A 21,697-nucleotide genomic window follows, 5' to 3' on the forward strand; every position below is an offset into this window, starting at 1 on the left:
CTTGGATGGAGGGAGCATGTGGAGAGCTTGAATGTGGGAAGGAAGAATCAGGTGGTCTTCCATGTGCTAGAAGTAGAGGCCCAAATGTAGGAGCTTTGATGGTCTCCTTCTCTAAGCAATCACCTATGTCATCCTTGTAATGTTCTTGAACCTCATGATGTATTGTGATTGCTTCCGGCATGTGGAACGCATTGTCATTAAACTCGATTTGAAGTTCCTCATTGAAAGAATCCTCATCATCACTATATGCACAAGCTTCAAGCTCAGTTGTGTATCGTACTGCATAATCCTCACAAGTCACGACCTTGAGTTTCTCTTCATGGGGCTCATCCAAATCCAAGCTTTCATCCTCATCAAATATTAATTCAAGTGGTGCATCATGAGGTTGAAGCAAGGTTGTAGCTGTAGGGGGCTCCCATAGAGTTGTCATAGGTGTAGGAGGGTGCTCTTGATTCAAGCATGCCAAAATTGTCTCCACAGTCTAGCCAAGTGTACGTTATTGTTTATAAAATGTCTTCCCCCTCCAATCTAAAGAAAAGAAACAACATTCGTTTTCCACCAAATTTTTATAACATTGGCTTCTACTTGGATACATCAATATGAGTTGCAAAGTGCATGTTTCTTATTCTGAATCAAGTTACCTCTATGTTGAAGTATAATTTCTAGCGTATAGATGTAAAGAGTGTTGGAGAGGAAAGATCCCACATTGGAAAAGTGACAAATAAAATATAACTTATAAGTGGGTGGATCACACACAATTGTACCAAGGCCTTTTGTGATTAAAACTCAACACCTAACGGGTGGTTAAGTTGGGACAGTATCGGTACAATGGTGGGCCACAGGTCACGCTTGTCGCTGTTTAACATGGTATTAGAGCGGGTCCCTCTCCAATTATCATGAGCCCAAATTTGGGTTCCTTATATTGCCATCGGAATATTCCGATTAGATTGTTACCAAGTGTCCGATGTGGGCCATGAATTGTTACATTGACCAAGTCTCCGATATAAGACTTGTGTCCAATTTCCAATGTGAGAATTGGATTGTTAATTAATTTCACGTGCAGACCTAGAATTAGGTTGCACGTGAGGGGGTGTGTTGGAGAGGAAAAATCTCACATTGGAAAAATGACAAATAAAATATAACTTATAAGTGGGTGGATCACACCCAATTGTACCGAGGCCTTTTGTGATTAAAACTCAACACCTAACGGGTGGTTAAGTTGGGACAGTATCGATACAATGGTAAGACTTGTGTCCAATTTCCAATGTGAGAATTGGATTGTTAATTAATTTCACGTGCAGACCTAGAATTAGGTTGCACGTGAGGTGGCGTGTTGGAGAGGAAAGATCTCACATTGGAAAAGTGATAAATAAAATATAACTTATAAGTGGGTAGATCACACCCAATTGTACCGAAGCCTTTTGTGATTAAAACCCAACACCTAACCACCCGTTAAAAGTTGGGACAATATCGGTACAATGGTGGGCCACAGGTCACGCTTGTCGTTGTTTAACAAAGAGTACCTGTTTTACATATATGAACATCTCCTCAACAAAACAGTATGAACCTAGCTACACAAATCGATCCTTACCGAGCTTCGAAAAGCGAAATGGTTGATGATTCATTACCTATTACATATATGAACATCTCCTCAACAAAACAGTATGAACCTAGCTACACAAATCGATCCTTACCGAGCTTCGAAAAGCGAAATGGTTGATGATTCATTACCTATATCAGGGCTTGCTTCGTGTTTCTTTTCCATAAAGAAACCAGGTTGGATAGGTTGAGCCAATGCAATATCACTTCCCAACATTATAACCACAGATGCCATGCTTGGCCGATCCTCAGGATGATGTTGCACGCACAAAAGACTAACTTGAATGCAACGTAACACTTCCAATAGATTACATGAGCTCTCTAACCATGAATCAATCAATTCTAAAGGCCTTCCTTCATTCCACAATCTCCAAGCCTAAAACACGTCAAACCCCATACGTCAATCTCTATGCATAAAGGTTTAACAAGTAAGAGGAAGAACTTTTTATTTGATACTCGCATTTCCAATAAGATTATGGCTGTCGTCTGGATGATAAAATCCCTTGTTTCTCCTTCCACTTATAATCTCCAGCACCAATATACCAAAGCTAAAGACATCGGATTTCACAGAAAATAGCCCATCAGCAGCATATTCAGGTGCCATGTAGCCACTGTAGTAAGCAGAAACATCGCAGATTAGTAACAAAAACTAAACCATTGATGTCAATTATTAAAAGTAGAGATGTCTATCATGAGAAATGTTCAGAGGAAAAACTTACTATGTCCCGACCACTCTCTTAGTATTTCCTCCAGTCTGATCTCCTCCGGTTAATATTCTAGCCAAGCCAAAGTCTGAAATTTTAGGATTCATTTCATCATCAAGTAGAACATTACTTGCTTTTAGATCTCTATGTATAATCCTTAGCCTGGAATCTTGGTGGAGATAGAGGAGACCCCGAGCAATTCCACAAATGATGTGGAAACGTTTAGGCCAATCTAACAGTAGTTCTTCCCTTGTTTGATCTGGCAAGTTCATCATTCCAATAGTATATTAATAATCAGAAATCCAACTATTCTCTATATGAAATTGTTTATCTACTAGGAACAAAACTAATTCTACTAAACTTTTACAATATTTCAAAAGTCCATACCAAAAATGAAGAAGTCCAGGCTTCTGTTGGGCATGTATTCATACATCAGCATTTTTTCTTCTTGCACGCAACAACCAAGAATCTTTACAAGATTTCGGTGCTGAAGTTTGGCTATCAGTTTAATTTCATTCATGAACTCGTTAAATCCTTGGCCAGAACTGCTTGAAAGCCTCTTCACAGCAATTTCTTGTCCATCTGCTAGTGTCCCCTGTAAGTTTATACAGTATTTCAAATTTCAAGTATTGTGAAATTGAGTATGAAGTCATTCTTTGTTAGTTATGGCCATTATTCTGAAGCAAGATGAAAGTATACCCTGTAAACAGGTCCAAAGCCACCTTCTCCAAGCTTCATATCATCTGAAAAGTTATCTGTTGCACGAGCTATTGAGCTTATGTTGAAGATCGGGAGCTCCAGGTCCTCCTTTTGTACCCCTTTTTTCTTCAGATTTTCTTCTCGTTTTTCTGTCTCTGACATAGTATAAATGAACCTAATGTTAGCTGTAGAGTGTAGCCTATAAGAAGCGTGTACAAGAAAAAAGTAAACGCACTAAAACTTATTCAAAGCAGATAGTACTTTCAATCCCTTTAGCCATTTGAGCTCATCCAAATCCAATCTAACAGAATTCAACATAATTTTTACAAAGTTAGTCTACCTTTCAATTTGGTCCTTCTTCGGTAGACGTAGTAGCCAACTAAGAGCATTCCTGAAAACACTGCGCCTATCACAACAGCAACTATAATTCCTGTCTTCACTTTACCATCATCACCTTGTCATGGTTGATGACACAGTAAATTAGATATAATATTAGATTGCAGGCCCAGAGAAAATTGAGAAAGCAAGTTTCCTGATTTAAATATAAAGACAATAATGACATTCTTGAAACACACTAGCAATAATAGCTGAATTCACATAAAAGTATTTAAGCAGTTCATGTTACAAAGTACCATACCTATCTCTGAAGCCGACATTCGAATGTATAGATCCTGGCCAGCATCCGGAAGCTTTCTGATATCTAGTAGATCACCAAACAAAATGGCGCAGCCAGAACCTCCTGCTCTGATATCCAAGCTTGTATAAGCCATACAGGAACAGTTTTTCAAGCATTTGGCTCTGCATTCCTTGATGTTCATACTTCTGTCCACCCAAGAATGTGTAGCATCCGGCAATTTCAAATTAGTGAACTTGACAAACCTGTCTTTATCACTTTCCTGGCAGCTTAGGGGTTTCGTGCGCATACATCCAAGTGACCAGTCTGTCAAATTCCATTTCTCTGGTGACTTAGGCATGAATCCTTGTAGACATCGACATACTGGACTGTCACTAATGATACAATTTGCATTTGCTCCACAGAGGTTATATTGATCACAGAAATCTCTAGGTACTGATGCATAGACCCTCCAAGTTTGCTCTGCTTCAATCCATGTAAGGCGAACGCGTGTGCTCGTGGTTCCATTTAAGACCATGATTGAAATTACAGACTTGCTTCGAAGTTTGTACATGTAGTACACTTCATCATCATCATACACAAAGTCGAAACTATAAATTGGATTAGGTCTTAGTGCTGTTGCACCACTGAATTCTAGGCCATTCCATGGGCCAGAACGATAATATTTCAGACCACCTTTCCGAAAATATATCTCAGGGTATGCATGAGGTTCCATTTCAATCCCACAAGTGAATTCCCCTGGACATGGGTCTTCTGAGTTTTTCCATGCTGATAATCCCCTTTTAAGACCTGTCCTGAAGTCCCATCCCATCTTCATTTCCGGTAACAATGTATCAGAAGGATAATCGAAGCTTTGCCACAATGACTTTCCATCTGTCACATCTCTTACTACTAAATTTCCAGAATCTAATAGCTGTGCCATTGTACTCTGAGCATACTTAGCTAAACTTGTCCACCAAACAACACTCTTATTCTGACCCAACAGCACAAGATATCCTGTGCTGTTTATCATCAGCACACCGGATGAGCCATCAATCGGTTTGCATCGATTTGCAACCCAAACAACAGTTTTAACTGGGATGTTTTTGTACCAAATTCCCAAGTAACGATTTTTCGAGTTACCTGGACTGAAGAACCCCAGCTCGAAGCTTCCATCACTTGAAACCAAGGTGCTGCCGTTATCACGGATAGACTGCGAGTGACTGATGCTGTCAACTGCAAATGAACCTGTGATCAACAGAAAGAGCAAACTAGTACTAAACACCACAAAACAAACATCACCCATTGAATTTAATTTTTCTTCATTAGCTACCTACTCTACGGGACCTACTCTACGTGTTGCATTAATATTCAAAAAATGGAAAGAAAATATATGGTTGATAAAAAATAAAAATAAAACATGAGGTGGTTGAGGATCGAGAAGAAGATATGCAAGTTCGGAAAAGGCCTATATGCAAATTCGGAGAAGGACTAATATGAACTTGGTAAAGGGATGAGAGATGATGGCATTAGCACAATTTTCTAATAAAACAACGACTCTCTCCACCAACAGCATTATAGTCATTGTCAGCAATCGTCAAACTATGGTGGAAAAACACTATTGGTGTTTGACACTTATCTTTTGATTTCTTGTACGTATACACACTAAAAGAAACAGGCCCACTCACCTGCGGGACGAAATTAAAGGGACAAAACGAGACGAAATCATCTCAGTCGTTAGATGTGAATTGTGCTTGTCACATGTTTTTATGTTGTGCCCAGTTTTGCCACATTTTCCACAGTTTCTTTGCTTATTCATTGCAATTTCTTTGGATGACTTCAACCTCTTCCCACTTCCTTTAGCCTTTGATTGAGATGGTTCTTCAATGAGTATTTCCTGAGGTATTTTTTTTTTTTTTTGTGGATGGAAGTTCCTCAACACCTAGACTTGAGAGAAGTTCTTTAATACCAAGGCGAAGCGAATGGAGTCCGTCTGTGAAATATTTTGTTGTTTCTGGTGAAAGAGACGCCTCATCAATTACAGCTTGTGAAAGTTGAGATAATTGCAAAAGAATACCAGTAAAATCAATACTTGCAAAAGAATACCAAAATTTCAACAATCAAATCAGAACACCAGCAATGAAATCATCAAACAAAATACGATGGCTCCATGATTCACCAAGTAACTGACCATGTAACTGTACTTGGTCAAGTAACTGACCATGTAACTGACCAAGTAACTGTAACTGGTCAAGTAACTGACCAAGTAACTGACCAAGTAACTGATCAAGTAGCTGTAGCTCACCCTAATCCTGAATACTTGCAAAAGAATACCAAAATTTCGACAATCAAATCAGAACACCAGCAATGAAATCATCAAACAAAATACGATGGCTCCATGATTCACCAAACTGCAAAAGGATTGAATCATTGAAAAAAAAAAAAAAAACCCTAAAATCGAGAGAGAGTAAAATCTAAGAACAATACCTTCAAGATAGACCAATCCTATGATGATGAGGATGAATCAAGAATGGTATATGGGAGGCTCTGAGGGATCCGTAGAAGGATTGAGAGTTGAGACGAGGGAGGGAGGAGGAACCGAGGAAGAACCCAAGACTGAACGTGGCGTCTTGGTTGAGACTAAACGGGATTGGGTAATGAGTTAAAAAAAAATTATTTTAATGGTTTGCTATTCTATCCGTTTGATCAACTCAATTAACATCTAACGACTGGGATGATTTCGTCCCGTTTTGTCCCGCAGGTGAGCGGGCCTGCTAAAAGAAAAACATTTTGAAGAATGTTGACATTATGTGTGGCCTTGTCAAACTAGGATTAGTTCTATGATTGTATTAGGAGAGAAAGTTCTAGAATTTCTAGTCCTATTTGGAATAGTTTTGCTTGTATCATAAGAATATGTACTTTGTAATCCCTATATATAGGGCTCCTATTAGGGGTGGGCGAAAAAGCCTGTAAGCCCGAAAAACTGGCCCGGACTGCCCGGTTCGGTCCGGTTTGGTCCGGGTTTGCAAAAAAAAATTGTTAATATTCTCCGGTCCGGTCCGAACAGGCTCAAACCCGGTCCGGTCCCGGTCTGAAGTTTTGAAATATAATAAAGCCCGTTGGGCCCTACTATTAATTAATAAGTATTTTTTATATGTTTTATTAGTCTTTCCCCTTTTTCTTTTCCTCCTTCTCTCTCCACGTTCTTCTAGTCTTCCTTCTCTCTCCACGGTCCCACCCCTCCTCTTTCTGGACTCTCTCTTCTTCTCTTTCTTCTTTCTTCTTTCTTTTCAGTTTTCCGTCTGTTCTTGACTTTGGAGACCCCCCCCCCCTTCTTTCTTTTTTATTTTTTTCTTCTCTCTTCTTATCTTCTTCTTCTTCTTCTTTTCCCCAAACACCTCCATTGTCTTTTTTCTTTTCTTTTCCCTTCTCTCCCTAGCCCTCCTTCGGTCCTTCCCCATTAGATCAATTGTAGAGAAATTCCTAATTCTTCTTCTGTCGTTACTCAACCCTAAAATCTCTCTCTCTCTCTAGTTTTTTCTGTGTTACTCAACCCCAAAACATTTCTATCTCTCTCTCTCTCTCTCAATGGTGGTGGTTAGGTGGCTTTGGAAGTTTGGAGGGCGGAGGAATCCCAGATCTGAGAACAGATCTGTCTTTTTTATTTTTTTTTATTAGCTTTTTGGGCCCGAAAAAACCCGAGGACCGGCCCGGTTTTTTTTTGGTCCGGGCCTTTCCGGTCCCTGAAACTAAAAAACGAAATTTGAGCCCGACCCGAAAAATTCGGGCTCGGTCCCGGGCCTTGCAAATTAGGTGTCGGGCTGGGACCGTGCCCAAGCCTAGCTCCTATTATCAATAGTGGAACACAATTCTCTCATCAATCTCTCTTGCATTCTACATTCTAAAACACGTTATTAGCACGAGCTCTAGCCCTAGCCCTAGCCCTAAAAACCAAAAACCAAAAACCGGAAAACCCTCTACCACGCCTCCTCCGTGTCGCCCTCAGCCCACCACCTCACCTGCCGTGCGCCTGCTACAGGGGCAGCATCACCACAACGCAGGTAGCATTGCTAGCCTTCGGACAGCTCGTCCCCGCGCACCAAGCAGCTGCCCTCGGCCGTTCTACCTTCGGCAACAACTGCAAACTCTCCTCTTCCATCGACGCCAACTTATCCAAGCCCCCAAGTTTTCAAGCTCCAATTAATCAAGATGTCGAATGAGACAAAGCTCGACTTCCCCCATATTGGACTCAACATGATCCGAGTACCATAGCTAGGTAACCGATGTTGAGAACCATCTCACTTCAAAGGGAATTCTACCCATAATCCGGGAACCAAATCTGGAGCTCGTATTTGAGCGCACGACTATGAGACATGCTCAAGCTCTCATCTTGATGTGACAACACATGGATAAATCACTCCGTTTGGAGTACATGTCAATCAGAGATGCAAGAGAATTATGGGTAGCACTAGAAGAGTGTTTTGGAAATATCCAAGATTCCCTCCTCCCTGACCTGAAGGTTCAACGCGTTTTGCCGACTTCAAGTCCGTTGCTAAATATAATTCAGAAGCTCTTCGTCTCAAATTTATGTTGAGATTCTGTGGACAACCTGTCACCGAGCAAGAGCTAATTGAGAAAACTCTCTCCACCTTCCCCGTCTCAACACTTTTGGTATCAAAGCAATATAGAGGTGAGTACAATGCTGGACAGATCACGAGGTTCAATCAGCTAGTCAATGTGATGTCTGTAGCTGAAAAACATGATAACTTCCTATTGAAAGATTATAATTCAAGGCCTGTTGGAACTAAGAGCTTTCCCGAGGCGAATTATAATGCACCCAAAGGAGGGCGCAAGGATCGAAACCCTAAAGTTAAGGAACAGAACAGACGTGTAGGTCCATACAACCGCCTTATAAAGGAAGGTAACCGTCAGAATGAAGGACGGACATGTGGCAACATATGGCACTGTGGGAGAGGGGGACGTGGAGGAGCAGCCCAAGGCCATGGTAATGGCGCCAATTCCTCTAGGGGACACCAACCAAGTGCAAACAATGCACCTCAATTGAAGGGAGGCAATGACAATGACGTGTGTCATCTATGTGAATCAAGTGAGCATTGGTTCAAACAATGCAAAGCAAGCAATCAGTTAGCTGCACGATACAAGGCATATAGGGACCTAAGAGAGCAAAAAGTCTATCTTGCCGTAGAAGGAGATGATGGTGATGACAATGACGTCAATCTCACCATAGCGGACTTCAAATCTGGAGAAGAAGTGCACAAGGATGCCGTAGATTTTGATTAGAATAGTCTCGGCCCTTTTTATTTTCCAAGAGTTATGTAATGGCAATTATGCCTTAATCAATAAAATGACATTTTGTATTAACTCTTTCTCACTAGGCTCATCCAAAATTAATTGTGATGTCTAGAAAATGTTTGAATTGAGAGAACGGTTTTAAAAGTGAGCATAACTCCACCAAAATCTCGCCTTACCTTACGTGGTCACAACCAAATTGGAGTTACCGAACGGATTGAGTAACTACAATTTGTCTAAGTTTGATTTTTATTTTGGATTAGATTTTGGTCAAGAAACTTTGATGTAATCATTGGCTATTTTATTAATAAAGTATCGATTTATTTTTGCATGTCTTGGACATATTTTAATTTCGAACATTATTATTTTTCAGTATGTTTCCCGGAGAGCTAGAATGCCCCGTGGATAGTGCAACTACACATACTATACTTTGAAATAGGCAACTCTTCTTATGGATGACGCCTACACGTTCTTCTATGACTACAATGGTTGGGTCATCAAAATTGATTCATGGTAGAGGACCAGCCCAATTTATGTTGCCAAATGGCACAACTATTAATGTCACTGAAGCTCTATATGATCCTAGGGTAGGAAGAACCCTTTGAGTTTCTAAGATATAAGAGTCAATGGTTTTCATGTGGAAACACATTGTGAGAATGGACAAGAGTTCCTTTGCATCACCTCTAATGACTACAGACATAAACGAGTCTTAGAGAAACTTATGCGTCGCTTTAGTGGGTTGTATGCAACCACTATTCGAATTATTGAATCCAACCATGTCATGAGAGATGACTTATGAGATTCTGACACATATAGGCTTTGGCATGACCGTTTGGGACACCTAGGTCGTGATATCATGATCCATATATTAAAGACTTCACACGGACATCCATTTTTCAGAACAAAGAGAAGTAAAACTCGGAATTTGGACCAAGAGGAAGCACCTACGCCTCATGACACCGTCCTTATGCAAATCCGGCCATCACAGGCCGGAGCCACCTTCCCCCTGCGGCCAAAATGTGGCTTTGACGCCACATGTGCTCCCTTGGCTCCAATTTCTACTTCTAAAGTTAATTGTGACTTCACAGCTCAACCAAAATCCTCATTGGTTATTTCTAAAGCCCATAATTCGTTCTGCAAAGCCTGCTCTGTAGCAAAATTAGGATCGAGACCATCCTATGCAAAGGACACAAAAGAGAACATTCCATTCTTACAAAGAATCCAAGGGATATTTGTGGACCCATTCAACCACCTTGCGGACCATTTAGATACTTTATGATGTTGGTTGATGCATCGACACGCTGGTCACATGTCATGCTATTGTCCACAAGGAACGCTGCATTTACTAAACTCCTAGCACAAATAATTAAGTTACGGGCTCACCACCTTGATCATCATATTAAGTCAATACGTCTTGACAATGCTGGGGAGTTTACATAAAATACTTTTGATGATTATTGCATGTCCATTGGCATTGAAGTTGAACATCCAGTTCCTCATGTTCACACCCAAAATGGTCCTGCAGAAGCTGCCATTAAACGACTTCAAATGGTTGCTAGAGCATTGATTATGTGCACCAATCTCCTTATTTTTGCTTGAGGCAAGGCAATATTGCATGCAGCTGTGCTTATTCGTCTGAGACCCACTGCCACTCAACCCTTTTCTGCGTCCCAGATGGTTAACGGGTATGAGCCTAATGTCTCACACTTACGTATATTTGGGTGTGCAGTTTATGTGCCAATTGCGCTGCCACTGCGCACCAAAATGGGTCCTCAACGACGTTTAGACTTTTATGCTGGATATGACTCTCCAACTATTATCCACTACTTAGAACCCTTGACAGGTGATCTCTTTACCGCTAGATTTGCGGATTGTCACTTTGATGAGACAGTCTTCCCGTCGTTAGGGGGAGATAAGAACACAAATGTTCAACAGGAACGACAGGAATTGTCGTGGTCTGTCCCCACTTTATCTCATCTTGATCCCCAAACCGCATAGTCCAAAATTGAAGTGCGGAGAATTCTCGATCTTTAGAATGTAATAGAATCGATGCCTGATGCGTTTTCTAATATCGCTAAAGTGACGAGATCACACATACCTGCTGCAAACGTGCCTGTAAGGATTGATATCCCCAAAATTTGAGGATATGAGGCTGTACCTTGGGGAGTAAGGCACGGCACCGCCGTCCCTAGTGGAGATGGCGATGTGGCTAAGGCCGGTCTCCCTGCAAGAAAACGAGGGAGGCCCAAAGGTTCGATGGATTCTTGCCCAAGAAAGAAAGCGAGTTTGGCACTAAATGATCCATTAATTATCGATATAAATAATCCGTCTCATGAGAATATTTCTGATTATGGTTATGTCCAAGAGACATCGTTGGGGGACGCTCCAATGTCAGAACCAATTCCAGATAATAGGGAGATCTCCATAAATTACACTAGTGTACATGAGACGATGAATAGAAACTCTATTGCTATTGATGATGCTTTTGTATATTCTATTGCAAAAGGAATTATAGAGTATGATGATATCGAACCTCGCTCTGTTGAAGAATGTCAATGAAGAGCGGATTGGCCTAAATGGAAAGACGCGATCAGGCTGAATTAGATTCACGAGCAAAGAGACAGGTATTTGGGCCTATAACGCAGACACCCCCAAGTGTAAAGCCTGTTGGCCATAAATGGGTCTTTGTTAGAAAGCGTAATGAGAAAAATGAGGTTGTTAGATACAAAGCCAGCCTTGTGGCGCAAGATTTCTCACAATGCCCTGGAATAGACTACGAGGAGACGTATTCTCCCGTAATAGACGTCATAACGTTCCGCTACCTTGTCAGTTTGGTAGTTACCAAAAAACTTGACATGCAACTTATGGATGTGGTTACTGTATATCTCTATGGGGATCTAGATTCAGAGATATACATAAAGGTTCCAGATGAGCTTCAATTACCCAAATCAAGTGGCTCTAAACCACAGAGCGCTTTTTCAATAAGATTAAAACGTTCACTATATAGATTGAAACAATCCGGACGAATGTGGTATAACCGTCTAAGTGACTACTTTATTGGGAAGAGATATATTAACAATGAAATATGCCTATGCGTCTTCATTAAAAGAACAAGTTCCGGATTTGCAATTGTAGCAGTTTATGTCGATGACATGAACCTGATTGAAACTCTAGACGAGTTAAAGGAAACTGCTAAGTACTTGAAATCCGAATTTGAATGAAAGATCTTGGGAAAACACGGTTTTATCTCGGATTAGAACTCGAGCACCATAGTGATGGGATTTTGATCCATCAATTTGCATATACTCAGAAAATTCTAAGGCACTTTAATGAAGATAAAGCAAAGCCTATGAGTACTCCCATGATTGGCCATAGTCTTGAGCCTGGAAAAGATCCATTCGATCCAAAGGATGAGGACGAAGAGTTATTAGAGGCCAAAGTGCTCTATATATCTAAGTGTAATAGGCGCATTATTGTACTTAGCTCAATGCACAAGACTGGATAGCTCGTTCGCAGTGAACTTGTTAGCTTAACATAGCTCTGCACCAGGCCAGCACGCCGCCATGGGATTGGTATAAAGACAATCTTTCATTACTTAAAAGGTAAGATTGATATGGGCTTGTTTTATCCCTACAGAGAAAAGGAATGACAGAAGAATAAGATCGGACCTCATTAGACAAAGTGGCGCCGTCCATGAAATGGTCGCCGACGTCCATGATGGATCGCGTGCTCCTCCTCCCCTCCACCAAAATGACGGTGATGTCTTGATGGGTTCTGCTAATGCAAGGTATCTCTCTGACCCTCACAAAGGTCGCTCCCAAACGGGTTATGTCTTTACCATGGGAAGCACTGCGATATCTTGGAGGTCTACAAAACAGACTCCTGTTGCTACTTCCTTGAATCACGCAGAGATTATTGCTCTACATGAAGCCGTGCATGAATGCATATGGCTAAAGTCTATAATTAGACATATTCGAGGAACTTGTGGTTTGAAGTCTACCACAGATGAACCTACATGCAGTTATGGAGATAATGCAGCTTGTATTGAACAAATGAAGTTAAGTTTCATCAAGGGCGACAACACCAAGCATATATCGCCCTAAGTTCTTTTATAATCAGCAACAACAATTACTTCTAAAGATTGAGGTGAATCAAATCCGATCAGAGGATAATGTAGCGGACTTATTCACTAAGTCGTTACCTAAATCCACCTTCGAGAAACATGTGAAGAGCATCGGATTGAGAAAGTTATCCGAACTCCCATGATTGTTGCAATCAGGGGGAGATGTCGACATCAGGGGAGGTATGATGTCTACATGTTAGATCTCGAAGAGTGAAGGACGTGTTGTACTCTTTTTCTCGTCCACGAGATTGTTTTTGTCCTACAAGGTTTTTATTACTCGAGCAAGATTTTTAACGAGACAATGATTAAAGCGTCACCACCAAGTTTGAGTGGCACAAGGGGGAGTGTTGAAGAATGTTGACATTATGTGTGTCTTGTCAAACTAGGATTAGTTCTATGATTGTAATAGGAGAGAAGGTTCTAGAATTCCTAGTCCTATTCGGAATAGTTTTTCTTGTATCATAAGAATATGTACTTTGTAATCCCTATAATAGGACCCCTATTATCAATAGTGGAACACAATTCTCTCTTGCATTCTACTTTCTAAAACAAAACACTATTTTTCTTTTTATCGGCGTCCAGCTTTGGTTACAGTCCATTGAGCTACCGTTTTGGGACTTTTGGCAGAATTTTAATTTTTTCAAAATGATAAATTGGTAAAATTACAGGCTTCTTTGGGTTTAATAAACCGATGGTGAAATCTCTCTCTGTTTTTTTTTTTAAAGACTAATGGGGAGCAGTTTTTTCTAATTTTGTTCTTTTGGGTCAACGACCCTTTTAAAAGATATTGTTAGAGAGATTTCCTCTCAGCATTCAAAACTGATTTAGTAACTGATGTAACAGTTTTGATATTCTGCATCTATAGTCTTTAATGCTCTTTATAGACTTTTGTAACTGTAGCTTCTGTATAGTCTATATATATGTCCATTGTAAACACAATTGGATTAATGAAAACCAATTTCTACATGGTATCAGTCGTTTAGGATACTCACCTCGATCCTTTCGGTCTTCTACTTCTCTCTTCTTCACTCATTCTGTAATACCCGGTTGATTTCTTTTAATCAAAGCAAAACAGTATTGCTTACTTTCATGATTTCGCTGCTTTAACTTTAATGATTATGCTTGGGTTAACTGATTGAGTTGATCTTCATTGGCCGACACTCTCCCTCACTCACACCCTCTCTCTCTCTCACTCAAACTCTCACTCTCTTTCTCGTCCGAAACCCATTCGAAAACAGAGCACGGCTTCTCCGGTCTCTCTCTCCCTCCACTGGCCACCAAACAGCTTCGGACCATCTCCATTGGCTTCATCTCGACCTTGCGCAGCTGCCAGAGGCAGCCTTGAACCGCGACACGGCCACCAGTGGCGGCGGGAAGCTCCGCCCGGTTTGAGCTCGTTTTGGTTCCAAGCTTGATATCTCAAGCTACCGGTCACCGATCCTCACCAAACTTCATCCACGAGCTCGCCTCAACTTTCTGAACAAGCACCTAGAAGGACCAGACCTGGGTAGAACGATTTCACGTTCAACGGAGCTCGACAGGTTTAGATCGAAAAACAACCCACCTTCAAATCCGGATATCTCGAGTTACAGACGACCTTTTCTTTTGATTCTTGGCTTGGTGAACTCGCCTTGAGTTTCTGAAGAAGTCTACAGAAGGGATCGAAGCGAATGGTGGGAGTTTTTACGTCGATCGGAGCCCTCGCCGGATTCTGCAAATTTTCCGACCACCGAAGCTTTCGATCGGTATATCTCGAGCTACAGACCATATTTTTCTGTGATTCTTGAACCAATGAGTTCGTCTTAAGTTTCTTAACAACTATCTAGAAGGAATCGAAGCATGAAATTGAAGTTTTGACGTCGAAATCAAGCCTTGCCGGATTCTGGAAATTTTCCGGCCACCTCGACTTTTTTAGGTAATTTCAACCACTTCCGGTCATTTTCAGCTTACATGGTAGTTATGAAAGTTGTTAAGCATGATGAGAGGAAGAAGAGCAGCCCGGCCCCGACACCATTGGTGGTGGTCGGCGGCGGCTCTGCCACTAACTCCGGCGGCCATTTCCGGCCACCTCCGGGGATCAAAAATATGGTTTCTGTACATTTTCAGATTCTATATTTCAATACGATCATTTTGATATATTATACGCAATTTTTGGATATCGTATGATTAAGTTATGAATTTTTAAGTTTCGATCGATTTCGATCGTTAGATTTGTGATATGTGAAGTTAGGACCGTCAGATGGACTTGTAGTTTTGATATGATGATCTTATGACTGTCCCAGTGACTTTGTGTGGTCATGGGTGAAGATCCGACCGTTGGATCTTCGTATAAATGCAAAACAGTGATTAGGGAGGCGATTCGTGAGAATCCGTCCGTCGGATTTTCGTATAAATTTGTGAAGATGTTAGTAAGGACGATTCAGGAAGATCCGACCGTTGGATCTTCGTGATGATTTTTGGAGGGTGATCCTAAAGGCGATCCGTGAGGATCCGACCGTTGGATCATCATTTAATTTCGATCCGACCGTTGGATTGTCGTTTGAGTATGTTTTTGAGTTGTTGGCTAAGTTAAGGTCATGTTTGACTAGGTGATTGACGGTCTCCCTTGGGTGAGCGGTTTCGGTGTGTATTGTGTTGAATTGAAGACGCAGCGGGAATATCGAGGTGAGTAAACCTCACGTGGTTCATATTACGAACCGAATAAATTTAATTACTTTATTTTGTCGTAATTGTGTGAAAATATTTATGAAATAAATATTTGTTTTAAATCATATGGGCTTGATCAACTACGGTCCATAGGTAAGTAAAATGTATTTAAACTATAAAAATGAATTTCACGATTTTATTGTGTGGACTATAGTTGGTATTAGTGATTATCCCTGAGCGGATAATTACGTATATATATATTTATGTGGAATATATATATGGATGGTGTGGCATTGTGGTATGTGGATTATTGAATTGAATATTTACATATGTCGGAAACATATATGTATTGGTAGAATTGTTGTGATGCAAACAATATTTGTGAGTGAGTTCATATATTGTTTTTGGGTATGACTTTTCGGGAAACAATATGTCGTGGGAAATGGTATTTCTATTGTTTTGAAAAGTGTCTGAGGATTTGGGGAGTTGCAGGTTGTGATTTATCCTTTTGGGTTGGGAAACATTTTCAGGTCCGGTATGACCATTTTAAATGTTTTAATCTGACGACCGGTGGTCTGAGGATTTGAGAGTCACAGGTTGTGATTTCTCCGTTTGATTTGTTTTAACATTTTGGGTCCAGTGCGACTCGCTTAAATGTTTTGATCTAAGGGTCAGGTTGGCCTAAAGATCCGGGGTTTGCAGGTTGCATCCTTAGGCAATATATCGTAATTACGCCTTTGGCCCGGTTAGTGATTTCGATCAGTTAGAGCTCTAGTCTGTCTGCCAACGTGTCCAGGTTGGACCGGATTTTCATAATGATTTGTTAGGTTAACATTTCCTATGATTTTGTCACGATGTGACTTGTAAGAGTCCTTTTGGTAAAAGGTGTTGAGTTTTGGATGGATTTATTAGTGTGAGTTGATGATGTTTTTAATTAATTTCCTTGTTAATTCTTTTGTTTAAATTTCTATTCTTTTTCTCTTTTCTTCTTTTTCGGTTATAATGTTTATTATCTCTATTTATTTCCTTGATCATTTCTATGGTTCGATTTCCCGTTTATTTCTCGTTTTCATTTTATTGTTTGATTTTAATGTAATCTCCTGAACTAAATTATATGCAGGGATTACTATGACTTCTGATTTTATGCGTGTTGGTTATTTCCTGAATTAATTTTCTATGCATGATTAATGTTCTTATTAGTTTAATTGGGAAGTGCAGTGATGGATGAGACTTGTAGAAAGTTGAGAAATATTATTCCGTATTGTGGGGATAAAGACATCTTGTTAAGAGTAGAGATGAGTGATTCATTTGATTTCTTTGTGTGTGATTTCAAATGATTTGGAGTTAATGATTTTGGTGATCGATTATCGAGATTGTGGTTTTCTTTGTGGATGTTGAAATTGTTGGTTGTTACTTGAGTTAAAAGTACTGTGTTATAATAAATCAACCATTCTTTCTTTTACTCATACTGGCTGTCAAAAGCTTACCGGGTTTTGTGTTGTTGCAATCCCGGTACACTATTCAAACGGTGTAGCGGATAATCCTACAGGACTGGAGAATTCAGGAAGGTGATCGAACCGTGTAGAGTAGCTGCTTTGTAATACTCTGATTTTCAGTTGTGAGGTTTGTTATGCTCATTAGAGCTTTACAATTTACTTTGTACGAGTGAGTTGTAATAATTAACTCGAGGTCTTCGAGTTTTGAATTTGAGCGTGAGTGGCGAGGTTGTTTCTGAGAAAAAAAAAATTCAGAACGTTTATTTGTTTAAGTTGTTTAATTCATGTTTCGGATTTGAATTTGTTATTCAAAATTCGGGGCGTGACAGTTTGGTATCAGAGCGTAAGGTGCATATTTGGTGATGTGTCAATACTTTCCGAGTGATGGCCCGTCTGCAGCGGATCCCCATCGTGTGCTCTTCGGTATTGGCTAAGTCATTGGGTATGCGTGAGTGTTGGGAGTTGTTTAGGCCGCTAGGTCGTTTTAGGAACGTGAATACCTTCCCTGTAGTAACAACTTGGTTAATATGGACTTGTATTTGACTTATACTGTGTTTTAAGTGTTATACGTGTATTAGCCAAGCATACTATACTTCTTAGATGATGGATATTCGAAGAGGTAGTACTTAGAACCGTAAAGTTGTCTTGTAGGTTCGTATTAGAATAAGTTCAGTTACCGCGAGTTACAATCTTTGAGGAATGGGAACCTCCGGATTTAACTCTGTTGAGTCAATGAGAATTGTTTTATGGAAGTGCGGTTCTTTTGAATGTTGAAGTGTTTGGTTGAAGGCATGATGTTGACCTATGCAAGTATCGAATGTGGATACGAGTATGAATTGATAGAAATTTTGCCTTCTTAAGTTGGACGTACAAATGTTTTTAGATGGAATGGTTGAGACTTTATAAGAGTAATAAGAGTAACTCTAAGGATGTGGGTTTTTCCCAGCTGACTCAGGAAGTGTTTAGCTTTATTAATCCCTGATTCTAGCGACGAAATTGTTTGTGTTTGGTTTGACTCAGACGATACTAGCTAGACCTCGATGCGACTTAATTGATTGTTGGATTCTTTTTGAGTGATTGTTTTTATTGCATCATTATGAGAGATGTGTGCAGTAGAGTTGTTTATGGTTTTGAAAATAGTATTGGGTGACCAAGGTTCGATCCTTGGTGTTGTTGTTGGTTAAACAAAAAGAAAAGAAAACATGCACACCATCTTATTGATTTAATATTACAAAAAGGAAATTGGAACTACGCTATACTAAGCCTAATCAGTAGCTCCGGATGGGTTGAGGCTGAGCTCAAGAGAAACTGGAGATCCACGGTTGTAACCGCCTGAGCCACCGAAATAGTAATCATATGCGCTACCTTCCTCGGAAGTAGTCTTCGGGTTACCATAGACGTCCTCGCCGTGCACGGGGAACAGAGGAAGAGTTTCAAACTCCTGGCGAACTCCTCCTCGTTGTTCCATGGAAGATTGTCCTCCTGTTGTGCCAAAAGAGTTGTACTGGTATTAGTATTGAAGGGTGAGGAAGATTATGAAACAAATTTTAAGTAAATAAATCCTTCATTACCAGTAGAAGCAGTGGAACCAAAATTGAGATCAATGGATCCACCAGCACCAGTAGAACTAGTGGACCCAAAATTGATGTCAATGGATCCACCAGCTGGCCCAAAATTGATGTCGATGGATCCACCAGCACCAGTAGAACCAGTGGACCCAAAATTGAGATCAATGGATCCACCAGTACCAGGAGAACTAGTTCCCATGGGCACTTGAGCAGCCTGATTGCACCTCTTCATCTGCTTCTCTCGAGCCCTGACATTCTGGAACCAAAAATAAATGTTCTTGCCCTCAACCTGTCCATACTGTTGCAGCTGGAGACAGATCTCGTGAATCTGCTCTGTAGTTGGGGTCTTAACTCCCTTGTCGTAGTAAAGATCCCTGAGGATCCTTATTTGATCTGGAGTAGGAACCCACCTGGCACGGCTTCGCCAGAAATCTGTGTTGGCACTACTCCCGGCTGCTTGGTTGTTTCCTCCATCCTCGATTTGTTGCTGGGTTTGTAGCTCCATTAGTTGCAGAGTTCGTGGTTCCATGGTGATGAGTTGAGAGGAAGTGTAAATTGAAGAACGAAGTTGTTGAGTGTTTGTGGGAGATTGACCTTAGAAGGATTAAGGTCGATGAAGGGGTATTGGAGATCTGAAAGTTCAGAGGAAAGAAGAGATCGAATCTTCAAATGGAAGAAAAGATCTGAGAGAGAAGGATTGAAGATTTGAGAGTGAAAAACTGGGGATTTGAGAAGAGAAAGGCTGAAGAGTTGAGAGAGAAAGGCTTGAGCTCGGAAGAAAATTTCTTTTCCTTTGGAGTGAACAGTCGCGTCTCCAGAATGCACCTATTTATAGAACAAGGTGAGCAGATCTCCACCGTTGGATGAACGATCTCAGAATTTGAATCCACGCGTTGGATTAAAGTCGCCCCGAAACCCGGAAAAGCTGTTGGCGCGTGTTGAGCGTGTAAGGGGACATGCCGAATCTCGAGACGCTGTGGCAGACAGCTTTCGCCGAAAGGGATCTGCTTTCCGTAAATCACGGAAGCGACGTGTCGTGGCACGTGGAGTGTACCGACAGTTTGTTTTATTTTATCGCTTATGATAGAATAAATAAAAGGAGTTGCATGGAGAATAACGAGTGCAGCTGGTGCTCTAGTGGTTGAAGAGCAAAGCTCTTGTACAAGAGGTCAGAGGTTCGAACCTTGCCTCTCGTTTATTTTTATTATGTTCGCTTATGACATAATAAGTATAACATTTGTACACGTTATATTAAGCACAGCTTGTGCTCCAGTGGTTGGGGACAAAACTTTCGTGCAGCAGGTTAAGGTTTCGAACCTTGCCTCCCCCGTTATTTTATTTATGTCGCTTATGACATAATAAATATAACACGTGAGCATATATTAATGAAGGCAGCTCTTGCTTCAGTGGTTGGGAGCAAAACCTTCGTGTTCGAGGTCGGGAGTTCGAACCTTACCTCTTACAAATATTTTTGGATCTCGTATATGCTTGATATACGGACGTATATACGGTATGTACGGTATACATACATATATACGGTCTGTACGGTATGCATACGTATATACAGTTGTACGATATGCATACGTATATACGGTCTGTACGGTATGCATACATATATACGGTATACCTACGGTATGTACAATTTCATACCGTAGCCGAGCTGGAAGTCGGTGGGCCGATTGGTAGGCCCAAATGGTAAGCCCAATTGTTCGGCCGATTGGTAGGCCCAAATGTTAAGCCCAATTGTTCGGCCCGAATGGTAGGCCCAAATGTTAAACCCAAATTGGTTCGGGCCGGTTCGAAATGTGAATGGTTCGGTTTCTTCGGCCCAATTGGCCAGCCCTAATGCTTAGCCCAAGGATTGAGCAAGCCAGAGTCATCGTCACTGGGTGACATATTTTATTGGCGTACTTTTGGGGATGATTTGTTTTGAGTGATGCATCTCTATTGTTGTGAAGAATGGTGCATGCTTGAGTTTTACTATAGAGATTTACCGTGATGCTAATTGAGTAGCGAAACACTTTGTGGGAGTGTTTACTGTGCTTGTATGCCAGTACAGAGTGATGATCTAAGTGAAGATCTATGTGATGATCTATGTGAGGATCTATGAGATGATCCATGTGACGATTTTGTGTATGTGATGTGGAGTGTTGTTGAGCAGTTGTTGTGTGAGTTTACGTTTGTGATGAAAGGATTTAGTGGCCATAGGAATGTATTTTTATACAAAGAGCTGAGGCTTTGTAGATTACTACAGATTTGGAAAAGATGGGAGATTCTATGGTTAGGTCAACCTTAATCGAGAGGAATTGACTTACGCTTAAATTTCGGGACGAAATTCCTTTAAGGGGGGTAGAATGTAATACCCGGTTGATTTCTTTTAATCAAAGCAAAACAGTATTGCTTACTTTCATGATTTCGCTGCTTTAACTTTAATGATTATGCTTGGGTTAACTGATTGAGTTGATCTTCATTGGCCGACACTCTCCCTCACTCACACCCTCTCTCTCTCTCACTCAAACTCTCACTCTCTTTCTCGTCCGAAACCCATTCGAAAACAGAGCACGGCTTCTCCGGTCTCTCTCTCCCTCCACTGGCCACCAAACAGCTTCGGACCATCTCCATTGGCTTCATCTCGACCTTGCGCAGCTGCCAGAGGCAGCCTTGAACCGCGACACGGCCACCAGTGGCGGCGGGAAGCTCCGCCCGGTTTGAGCTCGTTTTGGTTCCAAGCTTGATATCTCAAGCTACCGGTCACCGATCCTCACCAAACTTCATCCACGAGCTCGCCTCAACTTTCTGAACAAGCACCTAGAAGGACCAGACCTGGGTAGAACGATTTCACGTTCAACGGAGCTCGACAGGTTTAGATCGAAAAACAACCCACCTTCAAATCCGGATATCTCGAGTTACAGACGACCTTTTCTTTTGATTCTTGGCTT

General features: G+C 41.0%; 2 protein-coding genes across 3 annotated transcripts; both read right to left on the reverse strand.

Moving 5' to 3' along the window:
• Positions 1–1,484: 1,484 nt before the first annotated feature.
• Positions 1,485–5,149, reverse strand: LOC133725256 (G-type lectin S-receptor-like serine/threonine-protein kinase At4g27290). Of its 2 annotated transcripts, none has more exons than XM_062152437.1 (7): positions 3,640–5,149; positions 3,343–3,456; positions 3,003–3,151; positions 2,691–2,898; positions 2,319–2,562; positions 2,060–2,210; positions 1,485–1,975 (listed from the first exon to the last, which is right to left on the reverse strand). In XM_062152437.1, exons 1-7 carry the CDS (start codon positions 4,919–4,921, stop codon positions 1,691–1,693), a joined length of 2,433 nt encoding a protein of 810 aa, XP_062008421.1. In that variant the 5' UTR covers positions 4,922–5,149; the 3' UTR covers positions 1,485–1,690. The 2 variants fall into 2 exon arrangements, with proteins under 2 accessions (XP_062008421.1, XP_062008420.1); XM_062152436.1 differs by having other exon boundaries at positions 3,003–3,157.
• A 13,232-nt stretch (positions 5,150–18,381) lies between these two features.
• LOC133725259 (protein WUSCHEL-like) lies at positions 18,382–19,771 on the reverse strand. Its single transcript, XM_062152439.1, has 2 exons — positions 18,762–19,771; positions 18,382–18,672 (listed from the first exon to the last, which is right to left on the reverse strand). Exons 1-2 carry the CDS (start codon positions 19,285–19,287, stop codon positions 18,455–18,457), a joined length of 744 nt encoding a protein of 247 aa, XP_062008423.1. The 5' UTR covers positions 19,288–19,771; the 3' UTR covers positions 18,382–18,454.
• Between the last annotated feature and the right edge of the window lie 1,926 nt (positions 19,772–21,697).

Source organism: Rosa rugosa, chromosome 1 (genome assembly GCF_958449725.1).
Source record: "Rosa rugosa chromosome 1, drRosRugo1.1, whole genome shotgun sequence".
NCBI classification, from domain to species: Eukaryota; Viridiplantae; Streptophyta; class Magnoliopsida; order Rosales; family Rosaceae; genus Rosa; species Rosa rugosa.